This window comes from Hyperolius riggenbachi, chromosome 9, assembly GCF_040937935.1.
Source record: "Hyperolius riggenbachi isolate aHypRig1 chromosome 9, aHypRig1.pri, whole genome shotgun sequence".
Classification (NCBI taxonomy): Eukaryota; Metazoa; Chordata; class Amphibia; order Anura; family Hyperoliidae; genus Hyperolius; species Hyperolius riggenbachi.
In genome coordinates this window covers 25,349,498-25,371,682 of record NC_090654.1, presented here as the reverse complement: position 1 = coordinate 25,371,682, position 22,185 = coordinate 25,349,498, and the positions used below count along the sequence as shown (strand labels likewise).

Here is a 22,185-nt window from a genome sequence, read left to right as displayed (position 1 = left end):
ATGGCGCTGTTGCGCAGCAGTGCCGTATTGATGTAAACAGCGGGGATTTCTTCCCTGCATGTTTACATTACGGCTCGCACACTGTTCACGGAGACACCCTCCGTGAAGTGGCATGGAAAGTTCATGCAAAACCACAAACGACCAGCTGCCGCCTATCGGCATTAGCTGGTCGTTAAGTGGTTAAAGGATACAATAGAGAAAAAAAATGCTGATCTACTTACCTGGGGTGTCCTCCAGCCCCTTGAACTCTGTTTCCCTCGTCGCAGCTCTGCAGGCTGCCACTCTTTTTGTGCACACGCTGAGCTAACGTGGCCGAGAGCACTCTGCATAGGCATCGGCGCGGCCCCGAGCGGCGTGTGCGCTCAGGAGCCACTGAACTACCCGGGCGGCCACCACGAAGGGGACCGTAAAAGAGTGGCTGACAGTGGCTCCAACGTGCGTGTCACTGGTGCGTGCTGACGTCATTGGACGTCCTCCGGGCTGTACTGGGCAGGCACAGTAGTTCTGCGCCTGCGCAGTACAGCCCAGAGGACGTCCGATGACGTCAGCACGCCCCCATGAGGCGCATTTTGGAGCGCAGAAGAGCCCGACCTGGCTAGGTCGGGTGCGCCACCGGAGAAGACCGGGAGCCTGTGGAGCCGCAGCGAGGGCACGTCCTGCCTGCCACGGGCTGGAGGAAGCCCCAGGTAAGTGGATTTTTTTTGTTTGTTTTTTTGCTCCTGCGTAAACCTTCCCTTTAAACAGTGATTTTATCACCAAGAAAGCAGCGGGAGCAGCGAAAATGTCACAGAGGGGGCTAGGAGAAGAGAACAGGCTGGTAAGTATATTTATGTAAGATTTTCACAGTACAGATTCTCTTTAATGGTGTAATAACCAAGACGAACGGGCAAATAAACACACATAGGTTTTAATTATGGTAGCATGTATTATTTTAAAGCTATAATGGCCGAAAACTGAGAAATAATGAACTTTTTCCTTAATATTCCTGTTAGAATGCATTTATAAAAAAATAATTCTTAGCAAAATGTACCACCCAAAGAAAGCCTAATTAGTGGCAGAAAAAACAAGATTTAGATCAATAAATTGTGTTGAAGTAGTGATGATGTTATTAGCGAATGAATGGGAGGTGAAAATTGCTGATACGTAAGGTGAAAAATCCCCGCAGGCTGAAATGGTTAATATTGTACGCATGCTTACGGGAAGCTTACGAGCCTGCAACTTGCAAGTGGTCCGCAAAAATGCGTACAGTATAAAGAAAAGCTGAAAAAAAAGATACCACTTTTGGTACAAAAATTTCCCAGAAACTAAATGCCGCGGAGGTTAAAGGGAACCTAAATGGAAGCAGACATAAAGATATGAGCCTGTGTTTACCAATTAGATGCTCTGCCAAAGCAGTCATCTGAGGGATAAAATAACACTAGTGATTAGTTACAGATGAGGGGGAATTACACAGGCTAAACTCTCTAAATACATACAGGGTGCATTCTCAGTGTTTTCCTTCTGTCCTCTGCACGAGTTCAGGTCTGTTTTAATTCCCATAGAATAGCTCTATAGCCTGACAAGCGCTGCAACCAAACCACGTGACTGGGCGGGAAGACGCCCCTCCCACAGCCCGCCCAGCCAATCAGCGGTCAGCTTCCTCAGGCGGGAAATGCCTGACGGTCCCCTCCGAAGCGACCCGAAGGAAGATGGAAGCTGAAGCGGCCCCGGCGGGCCCCTCGCAGCCGCCCGGCTCAGAGCAGCCCGCAGACCTCGCCGCTGCCAAAGCCGAGGGGCGGATGTTCATCTTCAGCACGCTGCTGGACACGGTTCTGCAGGGCTTGGTGGAGGCGGGGAGGTGAGCCAGCCCGCCCGCTCATTGGACGCCTGTTCTCGCTGCGAGCGCCGTGATAGGCTGAGAGGTTTCCTCTAGTCATGTGATTGGTTAGACCTCGCCTCAGGCGTACCTGTGACTCACGTGATAGGCTTCGTGGCGTGTGATTGGCTGGTGGGAGAAACACGTCAGCTCTGATTGGCTAGGGGGGATTTTTGCAGTATACAGTTAAACCTCTCTTACTGAAAGAGCTAACACTCTAACTGCAGATAGAATGCTCTACACTGGAGCTTTGTTGAGATACAGAGTGTAGTGGGTTGTTCGAAGAACATACAACTGTCCCCACTTCAGCTGCACCAGTTACATCATCTTGCTTACTTTTGCATATTTAAAGGAACCCTGAACAGATGCAAAATGGAATACTGAACTTACCTTGGTCTTCCTCCAGTTACCCTCCTCCCCTGTAGCCCATGAGGTTCCTCAGCATCTTCTGGGTTCTGTCCGGTGTCCTGCTGGTAGCACTGTGTAAGCAGCGCGGCCAGGAGTTGTGTGTAATTGTGTAGGCACGGCCCATCCACGCCTGTTGCCATGAGCGTTTTACGCATGCATGGTTCTTAAAAGAATGAGCTGTGTATGTGCAGAACGCTCGACGGGCGCGAGATTGCAACGGACTGCATGTGCAGTTGCGCACTACTCCCGGCCGGGTCACACTGCTTACAAAGCCGAAAGGACAACAGAGGGGGTCCAGAAGTAGTGGTGGGCTCATGAGTCCCGAAGGACTCGAATTTGTGACTTAAATGAGGCTTAATTGCCTCAGCTGTGCGGCTGGGAGAGAGGAGGTTACTTACTCATAAGTCCGTCAGACTTCCTGCGTTTCAAATATCTTGCGCGCTTCCTATTGGACCCGTTGCAAGACTCACTACCGCGCACTTCCTCCTTCAAGCCGGAAGAAAAAAGTGCACGCGGTAGTGAGTCTTGCAAGGCGTCAGACAGATTTATGGGTAACTAACCCCCTCTCTCCCAGCCGCACAGCTCATTTAAATCACAAATTCGAGTCCTTAGGGACTCATGAGCCGATGCCTGCCCAGAAGACGTTGAGGGGCCTCCCAGGCTATGGGGGCTGGAGGAAGCCCCAGGAAAGTTCACTATTCCATTTTTCAGCTCTGCAGCCGTCCTGTACCTTCACAGTCAACTCGTGGCTCCTCCGATTTCCCCCTGCCGCTAGCTAGTTTTATTTTTGCCGACTCTGAGCCGGCGGGCTGCCACGCATACCTTTGCACGCATTCCCGCTAGTGCAGGAAGCTATCGCGGACATTAGCACATACATTTTTATGCATTGTAGTTGCAGGTCTGCGATAGCTTCCTACACCAGTGGGAATGCGTGCAAAGGTATGCATGGCGGTCCGCCGACTCAGAGTCGGCAAAAACAAAACTAGCGGGGAACCGGAAAAGCGATGAGTGACTGCGAGGGCACAGGATGGCTGCAGGGGGCTGGTAGACACCCCAGGTAAGTGAAACTCATTTTTTTTAAGAGTTAAAGCGGAACTGTAGATTCAAATTAAACACATTGTTTCACTTACCTGGGGCTTCCCCCAAGCCCCCAGCAGCCATCCTGTCCCACGCTGCTCCTCGACGAGCCTCCGTTCTCCCGCCGCCAGCTACTTTAGGTTTCGCCGCCGGGCCACTACGCCCGCCCAGCTCTGGCCACGCGTATCCTTTCTTCGCGTTCCCCGCTATTGCAGAGTTTGGCTGATGTCGCCTGTGTGCGCCCCCTCCACGCACGCTACTCATCATCACTCCAGAAGACCTAAGAGTCTTGCGCATGTGTGACTCAGTCTCAGCTTCGATGAAAGCAGGAAGTAGACAACTGCATATTTATTGCAGGATTTGTATCAGCTGTAACAAAGAAATGTTTTTCTTTGAGTCTGGGTGCACACTTGTCAGTGCGTGAAAGGTTGCGTTTTCTATCATGTGCGTTTTATGTACTTCTGCGGTTTGCGTTTTTTCTTGCACATGCGTTTTTTGTGCATTTTTATGCATTTCCAGTTTATATTGCGTTTTATGCAAATCACTAAGAAATCAACAGGAAGCGGAAATACATTGTTTTTAAACAAAAAAAAAGCATGGAAAACGCATACCATTGCATTACCATTGACTTTCATTATGTGTGTTTTTGAAAAATATGCAACAAAACCAGCGCTTTTAAACGCATATTATGAAATGCATACAAAAAGCATTGGCCTTTTTATATGCGGCCCTTCGACTAACATTATACGCATAAATGCTGCATTTCTGCTAAGTGTGTTCCCAGCCTCAGGCCTGGAACCCACTACAAAACTCTATCACTAATCGCAATCGCTAGCGTTTTGTATGAGCAGTTTGTAAGCGATTTCATGAGCGTTTTAGGCAGGGCTGTGGAGTCGGTACAAAAATCTTCGGACTCCTCAGTTTATGAAACCACGACTCCAACTCCGACTCCAGGTACCCGAAATGGCTCCGACTCCTTAGTCCTAATACTTAACAGGGCTGTGGATTTTGTACAAAAATCATCCGACTCCTCAGTTTATGAAACCACGACTCCGAGTCCGGGTGCCCAAAATTTCCCGACTCCAACTCCGACTCCACAGCCCTGTTTTTAGGGAGCGCTTTTAAAAAGTGTATCAATTTGCCAGCGGTTGTGTAGCGATTAGAGTTTTAAAGTCTGATTGGTCCTTTCAATTAATTTTGTTACAGTGTGCAGTAACTTCAAAACGCTAGCAAAATCGCTCTGTGCAGGTTTTGATGAGCGATTACGCCAGCGATTACATGCTTAACATTGAAGCGATAACGCTCCCAAAATGCTGCATGTCCTGCGTTTGTTAATTACAACAGAGAGAAAATGTGTGCATCAACCAAGTAACACCTGACAAATCTGGCTTTGCAAATTTGGCCTATTGGCTAATCACGAGACATTGCTCATGCAAATATGCATTTGCTTTCGCATGCCTAAATATGCAGGGTCAAAAACCGCAAAACAATCACCCTGCGGGAATTAGTTCATGCTACATAGCACTATCCAGGGGCGCCACGAGGAGGCTTCCCATTGCCCCCATACAACCGGGAGGGCCGCGGGGTCCCAGGCTCTCTCACCGCGTCTGTGCGTTTGTGATTTTTCTAATTGCAATCGCTCCGGTGGACGTTGCCCCATCCATTTACATTAGCTGAGCGTTTTTACAAAACGCTAGCGTTTTCAAACGCTCCCTAAACGCTCAAAAATCGCCCTTGTGGGTTCCAGCCCTCTTATCTTTTAGAGCAGAGAGGAAGTTCTGAGTTCAGGTCCGCTATAATAGCCCCAATTAAAAAAAAAAAGCAGTCTCCTGTTGACCAGAGCACAGGCTATGAGCAGGTCCCACACTACACAACACATTCAGTTATGCAAGCCACTGGCTTCTATAACAAGCTTCTATGCAAGCTACTGACTTCTATAACAATAACAAGTTGACAACAATGGCGATATCTGCATTGAGAATGTGAATAATATGCTGGCTAGGTGGTACATTTTTGTGCTGATAATTTATCCACTGCCCTGTTTAGGAACCATCTGATATATTTTTCTGTCTTTTGGTTTCCTCAGCTACCAGCGCTTTGCTCGCTGCTACAAGAAGTTCTACAAGCTGCAGCCAGAAGTCACCCGAGGCATCTATAATCAGTTTGTGGACCAGCTGCAGGCCTCCATTAAGGTAATTGAGAAAAAAGGAGGATCCGCAAACCACAGAGGGATAGATAAAAGCCGGTATTCTTTATTTAGGACAATCCACACATGAAGACATAGACAACCACAGGATCAAACGGATGCATGTCGGGCATACGGGCAGCACGGTGGCGTAGTGGTTAGCTCTCTCGCCTTGCAGCGCTGGGTCCCTGGTTTGAATCCCAGCCAGGGCACTATCTGCAAAGAGTTTGTATGTTCTCTCCGTGTCTGCGTGGGTTTCCTCCGGGCACTCCGGTTTCCTCCCACATTCCAAAAAAACATACGGATAAGTTAATTGGCTCCCCCTAAAAAAAATTGTCCCTAGACTACAGTACTTACACTACATAATACAGACATATGGCAATGGTAGGGATTAGATTGTGAGCTCCTTTGAGGGACAGTTAGTGACAAGATATATATATACACTGTACAGCACTGCGTAATATGTCGGCGCTATATAAATACTAAATAATAATACAAATAATAATAATAATGTCGGGCTCAAAATACGCCCTTAGGCCTTGTTCATATCATAAATTGCCATCGCTGATGCCAGCGTTTTGCGATTTTTGTGCGCGATTATTTTTTTCTAAATTATTTTTTCAGCGCCTCCTGGCGATTACCTGCCCGTTGCGATTTTGTTTTGTAAAGCGCTTTTCATTTTTTCACTTCCTGAAGTTTCCTGAATTTATTCATGAAAGCGCTGGGGAAATCGCTATACAAAGTGTTTTTCAAGCGCTTTGCGATTTCCCTATACCTTCCACTGAGGCAAATCGCACTGAAAATGGCACAGGCAGCACTTTGGTGAGCGGGTCGGAATCGAACCGCTCAGATGTGAACACTCTCATAAAGAAACATTGCACAATTGCTTTTAGGGTGATTTTAAAAATCGCTGGTGCTTAAAAAAACCTGAAAGCGCCCTCAAATTGAACAAGTCCTTAGTCATAGTTATAATAATCCTGTAGAAAGATGGGATCTTTATAGATCGGCGGAGGGAAAACTCCACTCCGCTAAAGAAAAAAAGAAGCCACCTCTCTTTAACCTGCCTGGCGTTCTGATTCAACGTTTTTTTTACACATTTTTTTTTCTTTTCATGTAGCTAGCCTAGCGCTAGCTACATGATTCCCCCCTCCCTGCGGCGTCCCTCCCTACCCTCCGATCGCCGCCGGCGTAATGGCCCGTCCGGAAATCCCGTTCTGAATGGGATTTCCTTGAGGGCTTCCCCTGTCGCCATGGCGACACACGTCGTGCCGTCATCGGCAACGTCGTGACGTCCCAGGGAGACCCGATCCACCCCTCAGCGCTGCCTGGCACTAATTGGCCAGGCAGCGCACGGGGTCTCGGCTAGGGGGACCCTGTATCACGGTGGATCGGCGGTGAGCGGCGGCAATCGGGTAAGGCACGCAGCAAGCAAAGTGCTTGCTGCATGTTTAAAAAAAAAATTGTTCAAATCGGCCCAGCGGGGCCTGAGCGGTGACCTCCGGTGTCTCTGGACGAGCCTAGCTCATCCACAACGCCAGGGAGGTTAAGAGACAGATTCATATTGCACATATAGCTTGGAGTACATACAGTGGGATGCAAAAGTTTGGGCAACCTTGTTAATGTCATGATTTTCCAGTATAAATCGCTGGTTGTTACAATAAAAAATGTCAGTTTAAATAGATCATATAGGAGACACACACAGTGATATTTGAGACATGAAATGAAGTTTATTGGATTTGCAGAAAGTGCGCAATAATTGTTTTAACCACTTGCCGACCGCCCACAGCCCATGGGCGGCGGCAAAGTGGACGCCTAAAGGACCGCAATACGCCTTCAGGCGGCACGTCCTTTAGGCATGCCGGGGGAGCGATCGCGTCATTGATGACGCGCGCTTCCCCCGGCAACTGGCTCCGCCCACCCGCCGTAACATCCCGCCGGCCATACGGAAGCGCCGGCGGGATGTTAACCCCGCGATCGCCGCTACAAAGTGTATAATACACTTTGTAATGTATACAAAGTGTATTATACAGGCTGCCTCCTGCCCTGGTGATCCCAGTGTCCGAGGGACCACCAGGGCAGGCTGCAGCCACCCTAGTCTGCACCCAAACACACTGATCTGCCCCCCCCGCCCACTGATCGCCCACAGCACCCCTCAGACCCCCCCCTGCCCACCCCCCAGACCCCTGTTTGCACCCAATCACCCCCCTAATAACCCATCAATCACTCCCTGTCACTATCTGTCAACGCTATTTTTTTTTTATCCCCCCCCCTGCCCCCTGCCCCCTCCTGATCACCCCCCCACCCCTCAGATTCTCCCCAGACCCCCCCCCCCTGTGTACTGTATGCATCTATCTTCCCTGATAACCCGTCAATCACCTGTCAATCACCCATCAATCACCCATCAATCACCCATCAATCACCCCCTGTCACTGCCACCCAACAATCAGCCCCTAACCTGCCCCTTGCGGGCAATCTGATCACCCACCCACACCAATAGATCGCCCGCAGATCCGACATCAGATCACCTCCCAAATCCATTGTTTACATCTATTCTCTCCTCTAAACACCCACTAATTACCCATCAATCACCCATCAATCACCCCCTATCACCACCTGTCACTTTTACCTATCAGATCAGACCCTAATCTGCCCCTTGCGGGCACCCAATCACCCGCCAACACGCTCAGATTGCCCTCTGACCCCCCCTTATCAATTCGCCAGTGCATTAATTACATCTGTTCTTCCCTGTAATAACCCACTGATCACCTGTCAATCACCTGCCAATCACCTATCACCCATCAATCACCCCCTGTCACCCCCTGTCACTGCCACCCATCAATCAGCCCCTAACCTGCCCCTTGCGGGCAATCTGATCACCCACCCACACCATTAGATCGCCCGCAAACCCGCCGTCAGATTACCTCCCAAATGTATTGTTTACATCTGTTATCTTCTCTAAACACCCACTAATTACCCATCAATCACCCATCAATCACCCCCTATCACCACCTGTCACTGTTACCTATCAGATCAGACCCTAAGCTGCCCCTTGCGGGCACCCAATCACCCGCCCACACGCTCAGATTGCCCTCAGACCCCCCCCCCTTATCAATTTACCAGTGCATTAATTACATCTGTCCTTCCCTGTAATAACCCACTGATCACCTGTCAATCACCTGCCAATCACCTATCACCCATCAATCACCCCCTGTCACTGCCACCCAACAATCAGCCCCTAACCCGCCCTTGCGGGCAAACTGATCACCCACCCACACTAATAGATCGCCCGCAGATCCGACATCAGATCACCACCCAAGCGCAGTGTTTCCATCTATTCTCTCCTCTAAACACCCACTAATTACCCATCAATCACCCCCTATCACCACCTGTCACTGTTACCCATCAGATCAGACCCTAATCTGCCCCTTGCGGGCACCCAATCACCCGCCTACACGCTCAGATTGCCCTCAGACCCCCCCTTATCAATTCGCCAGGGCATTATTTACATCTGTCCTTCCCTGTAATAACCCACTGATCACCTGTCAATCACCTGTCAATCACCCATCAATCACCCCCTGTCACTGCCACCCATCAATCACCCCTGTCACTGCCACCCATCAATCAGCCCCTAACCTGCCCCTTACGGGCAAACTGATCACCCACCCACACCAATAGATCGCCCGCAGATCCGACATCAGATCACCACCCAAGCGCAGTGTTTCCATCTATTCTCTCCTCTAAACACCCACTAATTACCCATCAATCACCCCCTATCACCACCTGTCACTGTTACCCATCAGATCAGACCCTAATCTGCCCCTTGCGGGCACCCAATCACCCGCCTACACGCTCAGATTGCCCTCAGACCCCCCTTATCAATTCGCCAGGGCATTATTTACATCTGTCCTTCCCTGTAATAACCCACTGATCACCTGTCAATCACCTATCAATCACCCATCAATCACCCCCTGTCACTGCCACCCATCAATCACCCGCTGTCACTGCCACCCATCAATCAGCCCCTAACCTGCCCCTTGCGGGCAATCTGATCACCCACCCACACCAATAGATCGCCCGCAGATCCGACGTCCGATCACCTCCCAAGTGCAGTGTTCACATCTGTTCTCTACCCTAAACACCCACTAATTACCCATCAATCACCCCCTGTCACTGCTACCTATCAGATTAGACCCCTATCTGCCCCTAGGGCACTCAATCACCCGCCCACACCCTCAGAATGCCCTCAGACCCCAGCCCTGATCACCTCGCCAGTGCATTGCTTGCATCTATTCCCCCCTCTAATCACACCTTGAGACACCCATCAATCACCTCCTGTCACCCCCTAGCACACCTACCCATCAGATCAGGCCCTAATTTGCCCCGTGTGGGCTCCTGATCACTCGGCCAAACCCTCAGATCCCCCTCAGACCCCCTTCCGATCACCTCCCCAGTGCATTGATTGCATCTATTTTCCCCTCTAACCACCCCCTGAGACACCCATCAATCACCTCCTGTCACCCCCCTAGCACTTCTATCCATCAGATCAGGCCCAATACAACCTGTCATCTAAAAGGCCACCCTGCTTATGACCGGTTCCACAAAATTCGCCCCCTCATAGACCACCTGTCATCAAAATTTGCAGATGCTTATACCCCTGAACAGTCATTTTGAGACATTTGGTTTCCAGACTACTCACGGTTTTGGGCCCGTAAAATGCCAGGGCGGTATAGGAACCCCACAAGTGACCCCATTTTAGAAAAAAAGACACCCCAAGGTATTCTGTTAGGTGTATGACGAGTTCATAGAAGATTTTATTTTTTGTCAAGTTAGCGGAAATTGATTTTTATTGGTTTTTTTTCACAAAGTGTCATTTTTCACTAACTTGTGACAAAAAATAAAATCTTCTATGAACTCGCCATACACCTAACGGAATACCTTGGGGTGTCTTCTTTCTAAAATGGGGTCACTTGTGGGGTTCCTATACTGCCCTGGCATTTTAGGGGCCCTAAACCGCGAGGAGTAGTCTAGAAAACAAATGCCTCAAAATGACCCGTGAATAGGACGTTGGGCCCCTTAGCGCACCTAGGCTGCAAAAAAGTGTCACACATGTGGTACCGCCGTACTCAGGAAAAGTAGTATAATGTGTTTTGGGGTGTATTTTTACACATACCCATGCTGGGTGGGAGAAATTTCTATGTAAATGGTCAATTGTGTGTAAAACAAATCAAACAATTGTCATTTACAGAGATATTTCTCCCACTTAGCATGGGTATGTGTAAAAATACACCCCAAAACACATTATACTACTTCTCCTGAGTACGGCGGTACCACATGTGTGGCACTTTTTTACACCCTAAGTACGCTAAGGGGCCCAAAGTCCAATGAGTACCTTTAGGATTTCACAGGTCATTTTGCGACATTTGGTTTCAAGACTACTCCTCACGGTTTAGGGCCCCTAAAATGCCAGGGCAGTATAGTAACCCCACAAATGACCCCATTCTAGAAAGAAGACACCCAAAGGTATTCCGTTAGGAGTATGGTGAGTTCATAGAAGATTTTATTTTTTGTCAAAAGTTAGCGGAAAATTGATTTTTATTGTTTTTTTCACAAAGTGTCATTTTCCACTAACTTTTGACAAAAAATTAAATCTTCTATGAACTCACCATACTCCTAACGGAATACCTTGGGGTGTCTTCTTTCTAAAATGGGGTCATTTGTGGGGTTCCTATACTGAACTGGCATTTTAGGGGCCCTAAACCGTGAGGAGTAGTCTGGAAATCAAATTTCGCAAAATGACCTGTGAAATCCTAAAGGTACTCATTGGACTTTGGGCCCTTTAGCGCAGTTAGGGTGCAAAAAAGTGCCACACATGTGGTATTGCCATACTCGGGAGAAGTAGTACAATGTGTTTTGGGGTGTATTTTTACACATACCCATGCTGGGTGGGAGAAATACCTCTGTAAATGACAATCTTTTGATTTTTTTACACACAATTGTCCATTTACAGAGTTATTTCTCCCACCCAGCATGGGTATGTGTAAAAATACACCACAAAACACATTGTACTACTTCTCCCGAGTACGGCGATACCACATGTGTGACACTTTTTTACACCCTAAGTACGCTAAGGGGCCCAAAGTCCAATGAGTACCTTTAGGATTTCACAGGTCATTTTGCGACATTTGGTTTCAAGACTACTCCTCACGGTTTAGGGCCCCTAAAATGCCAGGGCAGTATAGGAACCCCACAAGTGACCCCATTTTAGAAAGAAGACACCCCAAGGTATTCCGTACGGAGTATGGTGAGTTCATAGAAGATTTTATTTTTTGTCACAAGTTAGTGGAAAATGACACTTTGTGAAAAAAACAATAAAAATCAATTTTCCGCTAACTTTTGACAAAAAATAAAATCTTCTATGAACTCACCATACTCCTAACGGAATACCTTGGGGTGTCTTCTTTCTAAAATGGGGTCATTTGTGGGGTTCCTATACTGCCCTGGCATTTTAGGGGCCCTAAACCGTGAGGAGTAGTCTGGAAATCAAATTCCGCAAAATGACTTGTGAAATCCTAAAGGTACTCATTGGACTTTGGGCCCTTTAGCGCAGTTAGGGTGCAAAAAAGTGCCACACATGTGGTATTGCCGTACTCAAGAGAAGTAGTAGAATGTGTTTTGGGGTGTATTTTTACACATACCCATGCTGGGTGGGAGAAATAACTCTGTAAATGGACAATTGTGTGTAAAAAAAAATGAAAAAATTGTCATTTACAGAGATATTTCTCCCACCCAGCATGGGTATGTGTAAAAATACACCCCAAAACACATTCTACTACTTCTCTTGAGTACGGCAATACCACATGTGTGGCACTTTTTTGCAGCCTAACTGCGCTAAGGGGCCCAAAGTCCAATGAGCACCTTTAGGCTCTACAGGGGTGCTTACAAATTAGCACCCCCCAAAATGCGAGGACAGTAAACACACCCCACAAATGACCCCATTTTGGAAAGTAGACACTTCAAGGTATTCAGAGAGGGGCATGGTGAGTCCGTGGCAGATTTCATTTTTTTTTGTCGCAAGTTAGAAGAAATGGATTCTTTTTTTTTTTCTTTTTTTTTGTCACAAAGTGTCATTTTCCCCTTACTTGTGACAAAAAATAATATCTTCTATGAACTCACTATGCCTCTCAGTGAATACTTTGGGATGTCTTCTTTCCAAAATGGGGTCATTTGGGGGGTATTTATACTATCCTGGAATTCTAGCCCCTCATGAAACATGACAGGGGGTCAGAAAAGTCATAGATGCTTGAAAATGGCAAAATTCACTTTTTGCACCATAGTTTGTAAACGCTATAACTTTTACCCAAACCAATAAATATACACTGAATGGTTTTTTTTTTATTAAAAACATGTTTGTCCACATTTTTCGCGCTGCATGTATACAGAAATTTTACTTTATTTGAAAATTGTCAGCACAGAAAGTTAAAAAAATCATTTTTTTTGCCAAAATTCATGTCTTTTTTGATGAATATAATAAAAAGTAAAAATCGCAGGAGCAATCAAATAGCACCAAAAGAAAGCTTTATTAGTGACAAGAAAAGGAGCCAAAATTCATTTAGGTGGTAGGTTGTATGAGCGAGCAATAAACCGTGAAAGCTGCAGTGGTCTGAATGGAAAAAAAGTGGCCGGTCCTTAAGGGGTAGAAAGACTGTGGTCCTCAAGTGGTTAAATTAGGCAGGTGCATAATTTGTGATTTTATTTATTCCAAAACCTTTAGAACTAATTACTGGAACTCAAATTGCCTTGGTAAGCTCAGTGACCCCTGACCTACATACACAGGTGAATCCAATAATAAGAGTATTTAAGGGGGTCAGTTGTAAGTTTCCCTCCTCTTTTAATTTTTCTCTGAAAAGTAGCAACATGGGGGTCTCAAAACAACTCTCAAATGAACTGAAGACAAATATTGTTCACCATCATGGTTTAGGGGAAGGATACAGAAAGCTGTCTCAGAGATTTCAGCTGTCTGTTTCCACAGTTAGGAACATATTGAGGAAATGGAAGACCACAGGCTTAGTTCAACTTAAGGCTCGAAGTGGCAGACCAAGAAAAATCACGGATAAACAGAAGCGACAAATGGTGAGAACAGTCAGTCAACCCACAGACCAGAACCAAACACCTACAACATCATCGTGCTGCAGATGTAAGTCACTGTGCATCGTTCAACCATTCGGTGCCCACAGCACAAACAGAGCCGCTTGAGATATGCTAAAGCACATTTGGACAAGCCAGCTTCATTTTGGAATAAGGTGCTGTGGACTGATGAAACCAAAATTGAGTTATTTGGGCATAACAAGGGGCGTTATGCAGGCAGATAAAAACGCAGCATTCTAAGAAAAACACCTGCTGCCTACAGTAAAATGTGGTGGTTTCATCATGCTGTGTGGCTGTGTGGCCAGTGCAGGGACTGGGAATCTTGTCAAAGTTGAGGGACGCATGGATTCCACTCTGTATCAGCAGATTCTAGAGACCAATGTCCAGGAATCAGTGACAAAGCCGAAGCTGCGCCGGGGCTGGATCTTCCATCAAGAGAACTACCCTAAACACTGCTCAAAATCCACTAAGGCATTCATGCAGAGGAACAAGTACAATGTTCTGGAATGGCTATCTCAGTCCCCAGACCTAAATATAATTAAAAATCTGTGGTGTGAGTTAAAGAGAGCTGTCCATGCTCAGAAGCCATCAAACCTGAATGAACCAGAGATGTTTTGTAAAGAGGAATGGTCCAAAATACCTTTAACCAGAATCCAGACTCTCATTGGAACCTGCAGGAAGCGTTTAGAGGCTGTAATTTCTGCAAAAGGAGGATCTACTAAATATTGATTTCATTTTTTTTGTGTTGCCCAAATTTATGCACCTGCCTAATTTTGTTTAAAGAGAAACTCCAATCTAGAATTGAACTTTATCCCAATCAGTAGCTGATACCCCCTTTTACATGAGAAATATAATGGATTTTCACAAACAGACCATCAGGGGGCGCTGTATGACTGATTTTGTGCTGAAACCCCTCCCACAAGAAGCTCTGAGTACCGAGGTACTCTGGGCAAACTGCCACAATGTAACAATGTTCACAGACAGGAATTCGCTGTTTACAGCTGTCTCTAACAGCCAAAACAGCTAGGAGCAGCTACATAACCTGCCCACAGTAAAAATGTCACCATGTAATAAATGTCAGAATGTAAATCGGGGAGAGGAAAGATTTTACAATGAGCAAACACTGACTAAATCATTTATACATAATTATGTTAAATGAAGCACTTTTTTACTACATTATTTTCACTGGAGTTCCTCTTTAAACAATTATTGTGCACTTTCTGTGAATCCAATAAATCCAATAAACTTCATTTCACTTCTCAAATATCACTGTGTGTGTCTCCTATCCTCTATAACAAAACCCCTTTGTCTCTGCGTCCCATCCCTGCAGTTCCTGTGTGTGTGTGTCCCGTGTTTTGCGCTACTGCACATGTGCAGGGAGGGACGCAGAGACTAAGGAGAGCTGAGGGAGGACGGGGCCAGAAGGGGCGTGCGATGGGCGGGTGCGCAGCAGGCGCACGTATGCGCGGTGACTGATGGGAGGAGAGGGAGGCGGGGTTTCAGTCGTACATGAGACTCCCATCCCATCTGGTATTAAGGCCTCCTTAATGCCTGATCGATGTGGAGTTTCGATGGGGGCCATATTTTCACCTCCCAGGCCAACCTTTATATGGAGTGGTGGGTGGAGCTCCTCATCTTTACCTCCACACTCCAAAAAAACCCAAATAAAATTTTTAATTAAAAAAAATTACAATAAAAAATAACCTAAATAGTTACCTAAGGGTCTGAACTTTTTTTTAATATGCATGTCAAGAGAGTATATTACTATAATTGTTTTTAAATTATAAGCTTGTAAATAGTGATGGACGCAAATTGAAAAAATACACTTCTTTCCAAATAAAATATTGATGCTATACATTGTTATAGGAACATAATTTAAATGGTGTAATAACCGGGACAAATGGGCAAATAAGATACGTGGGTTTTAATTATGGTAGCATGTATTTAAAGCTATAATGGCTGAAAACTGAGGAAAAACTAAACTTGTAAACTTTATATGGGGATCTTCTAAACCTAGGGTAGCCAAATCCACTCTATACATACATAAAAGCCAAGGGGGATTAGGTTATCACAAAATATTACCAGGCAGCTCAAATAGCACCCTTGGTAGGCCTTTATAGAGGAACTGAGATGCCATTATGGTCCCTCTTTAAAATTGTGGCAGCCGCCCCCCAATCGGTCCAATGTCCTATCTGGCTGCTTCCTAAACTGAGGCCCCCCCTATTGGGGAAAATTTATAAACATTGTCTTGCCGTGTGGGATTCTTTCAAATACTCTCAGGGTCTACTATCTACCACTCTACCCTTACTGCCTATCTTAGAGAATCCACTGTTTGCCCCGGCATATGAAAACCCCACTGCATTTCGCTGGTGGCCCTCTAAAAAGATATACCTGGTCCAAGACCTGGTCAGGAACTCCAAAGTGATCCCCTGGTCTGATCTCCAAGAAAAATATCAGATCCCGAACTCAGAACTTTTTAGGTATCACCAATTGAAACATTGGATAGGATCCCTTTTAGCGCCCCACCAGGATAAAAGCATTTTCTTATCCTGCTTTGAACGGGCCTGTGTTCAAAACCCGGGGGGTCGTGGCCTCATCAGCTCCTTGTATTCTGTTCTAAATAGCCCACCGGCCATCTTTTCTCACACTTATGTGAGCAGATGGGAACATGACCTAAGGGGGTCTAAGGAAATAGAAGAGTGGAGATCAGTCTGGGACACTATAAACCATATCTCTATTAATGTAAACCTTACAGAATCCTGCATAAAGATCCTGATGAGATGGTATTGGGTGCCAGCAAGGCTAGTACATTTAGGTGGGCCTGGCTCCTGTTTTAGAGGCTGTTCGGCAAAAGGTGACCTATTACATACCTTTTGGAAATGTCCCATGCTGTCCCGCTTCTGGACTAAAGTTTACAAACGGATACAAGCAGTCTTCCATACCCCTCTTCAGAAAGACCCATGGTCAGCTTTATTGCACTTCAAAGTAGATTCCCTTTCAAAGCACCAGAGGGCACTGTGTCACTTCATTTTTGTTGCGGCCAAACAAACAATAGCCAGAGCCTGGAGACAGCAATTAGTCCTCTTTGAAGAAGTAAAAAATAGGATTAATAACTTTATGATACAGGAAAAGCTAGCAGGGATTCTTCTGGATAGGTCGTCTAAGACCGATAAGATCTGGCAGCCATGGAAGGATTATTTGACCATGACGGGTAGAAGATAAGTCCAGTGATGCTAGGGAGTCCATAGGTGCCTGAGAATGCATGGTTGCGGTTCTAGTGCCTGAGTCTTTCCTTCCCTTTCCCTTTTCTTTCCCACCTCTTTTCTTCTCCTTTCATCCCTCTCTCTTCTTTTTCTCTTCTCCCCTTTGTCCTTACTCTTCTTCTTGGGGTTGGGGGGTGGGTAAAGGGTGGGTGGGCTTTTGGGGAGGGGTATGGGCCAGATTTGGGACTAAGTTCACAGGTTCTAGGGGAACTCGGCCGCTCTGGGCCGGAATCCTCGGTTGGTTGAATAAAGGGCCGGCAATTAGCCCCCCTATCTCGTTATCTGACACTGTGCGGCATGCCACCTTCCGCTTTTGTGAAAATGTTATGCTAACATGGTTACTGTTATGCTGCCCAGTTCTGGGTGAATATTGATCCCATACTGGTGTTGTATCCTTATCTTGAAAACTTTCAATAAAAATTTTGAATATAAAAAAAAATAATGAATTTTTTCAATTTTCTTTCCAAATATTCCCATTAAAATGAATTTAGAAAAAAATAATTCTTAGCAAAATGTACCACCCAAAGAAAGCCTAATTTGTGGCAGAAAAAAACAAGATGTAGATCAATTCAATGGGCTTGATCCACAAAACGGTGGTAACTGTTAGCACGCTGTGAAAAGTGCTTTGCGCAAAATTTCGTGTGATAACGGTTATCGTGCGAAAAAATTTGTGTTTTAGTGAATTTTTCATGCATTAATGCACAAACGTTAAAGCGTGAAAAATTCGCATTAACACGCGAACATGAATTTTTTCGCACAATAACTGTTTTTTCGGGCGAAAACATGCGAAAAGCCGTGCCAACGGCCGTACTAACAGCACCGTTTTGTGAATCAAGCCCATTGTGATAAGTAGTGATAAAGTTATTAGCGAATGAATGGAAGGTGAATGTTGCTCGGATGTAAAAGTGAAACACTGGGGCTTCCTTCTTTTTTTCTTTCCCTTATGCTGGGCATACACGGCTCGATTTTGCCACTCTATTCTCCTGCCCGATCGATTCCCCGATTGTTTCCCCAGGCAATTCTCTTATCTTCCCCTTGTTTTTATTATCTTTTTTCCATTGTCCTCAATGCGGAATTGAGCGTGGAAACGATCGGGTGGGACATCGGACATGTCGGAAATTATCTATCGAGCCATCTAAATGGCTCAGAATCGAGCCGTGCATTCCCAGCATTAGTCTCAGGTTTCCTTTAAGTCTGTTTTTTTTTGTTTTTTTGTCAAAAGCACTCCCCCCAACCCCCCCTCCCCCTCCTCTTCCCACTGATGCAAAACAGTCACCAGAACATTGTTACGAGGAAGCGTCTCCGTTCCTTAGCAATGATCCGTACAGGATCCTGTGTACCGACTGACACACTTTCCTGAGAAATTCCAGAGTATCCCAACACTGCCAGCCTTCACTTTCATCATGCTTTTGTTTTTCTTTTAGGCCGAGATCCAGGAAATAAAGGAAGAGGGTAACCTGGAAGCTCTGCTGGACTCTTTGGACAAGATGGAGGCTGAGGCGTCACCTGACATCCGCTGGTGAGTTCTGGGTGTGATCAAAGTCAAAGCTCTATTGCCTTGCAGCACTAGAATGCCAGATTCAACTCTGGGCCAGGCCACTACCTGCATCAAATCTTTCTTTGCTCTTTGTTTGCATGGGTTACCTCTGGGCAGTCACGTTTCCCCCCAGATAAACATAATAAAAATTCAACTTCATCCTTTCAGAATTATACTGCAGTAGGCACATTGGACTATGGTAGCAATTAGACTGTGAGCTCCTCTGAGGACAGTCAGTGACATGACTATGTACTCTGTAAAGTGCTGCAGAAGATGTGAGTGCTATATAAATACATAATAATAATATGGTAGGACATTAGACTATGACTATGGTAGGATTAGACTGTGAGCTCCTCTGAGGACAGTCAGAGACATGACTTTGCCAGGGCTGGTGCTTCTGTAGGGGTAGCTGGGCAATTGCCTAGAGTACTGAGCTCCTCATAGTCCCCAAGTCAGAGACTGGCGGTCACAATAACTTTACTGTCAGTGTAGTACTAACATGTACAGGATCTCATGTTTATTTTAGCCCCGTTTTTCCTACAATTGTACCAGTTCCGAGCCGCTGGCCGGGCTCCCCAGTCATTGTGTAACATCCATTGCATCACTCATGTGCTTTACTTCTACAGGCGTCCCAGCGGCGTTCCCGAAGAGGATCTGCGAGCCCACCTGGTGCCGTACCTCCTGCAGCAACGGGAATACCTGCGCAAGCTGGTGAAGGAGAAGAAAGAGGAGAACGAGAAGCTGGCGCAGGCGGTGCTGGCCGGCAGGAGGAGGATAGAGGAGATGCAGCAGGAGATTCAGAGACAGCAGCAGGCTTGGCAGGTGAGTTATCTGCAACACAATTATAGCATGGGGCCTCTTGGTCCCCAAATCCCATGAGGGTCACATGATCGGGAGCCGACAAATAACAGAGAGCTGTGTGTTTTGCTGTGAAGAAGCTTCTGGATGCAGGAAAAAAAATTGCAGACGCTCCCGCTACTCACTACTCTGCAAGGCTGGAGGAGGTGGCGGGGATGGTTTTTGTGAGCGAACTGAGAGTTTTTTTTTTGCTAATTGGTTGACCTTGCCACTAGGGAGAGGGAGGAGGAGGGGCCCCCAAAGCCTCTGGGCCCCCCTACGATGGCGGGGGTCGCAGGGGTGATTGTTACGCCCATGACTGCAACTCCCAAAGATGTACATCAGTAATAGGAATCTTCTTCCTTCCATTCCTCCTCTCCCATGTGGACACTGCGCTCCAGGCAGGGTCGGATTTACCATAAGGCACTGTAGGCACGTGCCTACAGGCGCCTGAAGATAGAAAGGCAGCTCAGTACCCTCCCCTAGCTCCTCCCTCCTTACTTTCTTCCTTCCCTATGCATAATCCTGATGAGAGTGTAAGTGAGAGGTTACTCACTCAGATCTCGTCATTCTACTGACCAGATCTCCCTTCAGGCAGGGGCACCTCTAGCTACTTAATATTGAGGGTACTTCTGGCTACCTAATACTAAGTGGCACCTGTAGCTACCTATGACGGGCAAGGGAAATAAGGGAGAAGTGACAGCTGGGACAGCCAGCACACTTGCGGTGAAGTTAGGCGGGGGTTTGTAGGTTTATGGTGGGCGGAGTCTAAGTTGCCAGGACATCTGTGCCTATAGGCTCCTGTGCGGTAGATCTGGGCCTGGCTCCAGGTGCTTTGGCCACGTTATCCTTCCACATTGATGATGTTCACCAACATAATGACATCATGTGGGGAACAGGACTGCGGGAGGAGGTGGCCTGGACACTCCAAACCAGGGCTGTGGAGTCGGAGCAATCTTCGGTACCTGGAGTGGGAGTTGGAGGTTTCATAAACTGAGGAGTCGGCGTTGGAACTCTCATGATTTTTGTACTAAGTCCACAGTCCTGGTAATTATTAGACTAAGGAGTCGGAGCCATTTTGAGTATCTGGAGTTGGAGTCGGTGGTTTCATAAATGAAGGAGTCAGAGGATTTTTGTACCGACTCTGCAGCCCTGCTCCATCCAATGACTGCAGTGCTCAGATGGGGGAAACCGGGACGAGGGATGGGTGATGTATACTCCTCCAGCACCCATTGCATGCTGATCACTGCAAGGGAGAAATCATGTTTTATTTTGTTTTTTGTGTTTTTTTGCTATCGTAGATTGTGTTGTACTAGATTTTTGCTCTTGAAAGTATTTAACGTGTACCTGAAAACAGGCTATCATGAGGATTTATACTTGCCTGATGCTTCCTCCAGCCCCCTGTCTCCCTTTACCTCCCTCCGTGTTTGTCCGGTCCCCTCTGTTGCGCTTCAATGGAGTGCCCCATTACATTTCAATTCATCTCAGTATTGTGGTAATTGGCAAGCCTCTGGACCCTCCAGAGGCCCCACCTCCTTCACCTTACTAGTCCAGTGATGCGACCCTCGAAGCTCATGGCCACGCTCCCATACAAGCTCGAGCATGGTTGCCTAGTGCACGATTGCTCCGTCTGCACCCATGCACTGGAACGGCAAGGAGGAGAAAGACTAGGGATGCCTCTGGATTCTCCATAGGCTTCCCTCTACCTAAGTACCCACCCGTTTAGGCAGGGCCGGTTCTAGAGTTTTTGTCGCCTGAAGTAGGGCCAGTTCTAAACTTTTTGTCGCCTGAAGCAATAACCCCCCCCCCCCCCCCCCCCCCGACTGATTTCTCCTGCACGCGTTTCTGGGAGCTTACTGCACAGGATCGTACTCTCCCGGAGACAGGAGCAGGACGTGCGCAGCAGCAGCCGCAGTTTTATTTGTCTAGTTAGACGAATAATTGACCGGTGACGACGGGGAACGGCGGACTGTAGATGGCGGTGCGGGCACATGACAGTTGCAGGGGGCCGGTAGAAGCCCCAGGTACTGTAAGTGTTTGTTTTTTCTTTTCAAAACCCCCCACAGAACCCCTTTAAGGCTAAATTATTAATAGGCAGGGATGTGACGTAGACATGTGTTTATAGTTTTCTATGACTAAGATTCTGCTTTTGAATAAAATAAGATTTATTACACTGGCTCCACTGATACTTTTATTTTGCAGAAATTGAGTAAATCTCAGAGGGAGCTGATCCTATCCATTCAGAAGGCTGACGATGTGTGACGATCCGGTGTGTGACGTCTCGCCGAGTGCTGTCATCTAGCGGTGTTTGACAGACCAAACCGATAGACTAACCCTTGTTATGAGCGGGATCTACTTGTCTGAACCCCTCCATGAGAAAGTCTAGTGTGTCTGATGTTACTTTTTTCTTTTATGAATATTCTGGTGTAAATAAATTGTTTTTTATACATATTTGCTGTAGATTTTGTTCTATGTGTTGAAGGGGAACTTCAGCCTAAACAAACATGCTGTCATTAAGTTACATTAGTTATGTTAATTAAAATAGATAGGTAATATAATCTCTTATGCACGTTTGTGATGTCATGGGGGCAGCCATCTTTTTGGTTGAAAGGAGGTGACAGGGAGCATGAGGCCTGTGTCCTGATCAGCCCCTCCCAGCTGTGCGCACTAGGCTTCAAATCTCAAATTCAAGATAAAAAAATAAAAAATTTGCACCAAAACAGTAGAAGGAGAACATCAGAAATCCCATCATCCTTTGCACAGCATCAGGGTAAAAATGCCCGGGCAGTTTTCTTCTGTGCAGCTAAAAATGAGGCTTGGGTAAGAAAAACAAAGTTCTGATGCTGTGAAACTGTTAAAGAAACACCAAGCCTTTTTA

At 46.6% G+C, this 22,185-nt stretch overlaps 1 protein-coding gene across 1 annotated transcript; it reads left to right on the top strand.

Annotated features, from left to right (window-relative positions):
* The first annotated feature begins 1,615 nt into the window (after positions 1 to 1,615).
* PMF1 (polyamine modulated factor 1) lies at positions 1,616 to 21,758 on the top strand. The gene is made up of 5 exons (XM_068251432.1): positions 1,616 to 1,837; positions 5,427 to 5,532; positions 18,358 to 18,452; positions 19,097 to 19,292; positions 21,510 to 21,758. The coding sequence occupies exons 1-5, from the start codon at positions 1,689 to 1,691 to the stop codon at positions 21,567 to 21,569; spliced, it is 606 nt and encodes a 201-aa protein (XP_068107533.1). The 5' UTR covers positions 1,616 to 1,688; the 3' UTR covers positions 21,570 to 21,758.
* Positions 21,759 to 22,185: the final 427 nt, after the last annotated feature.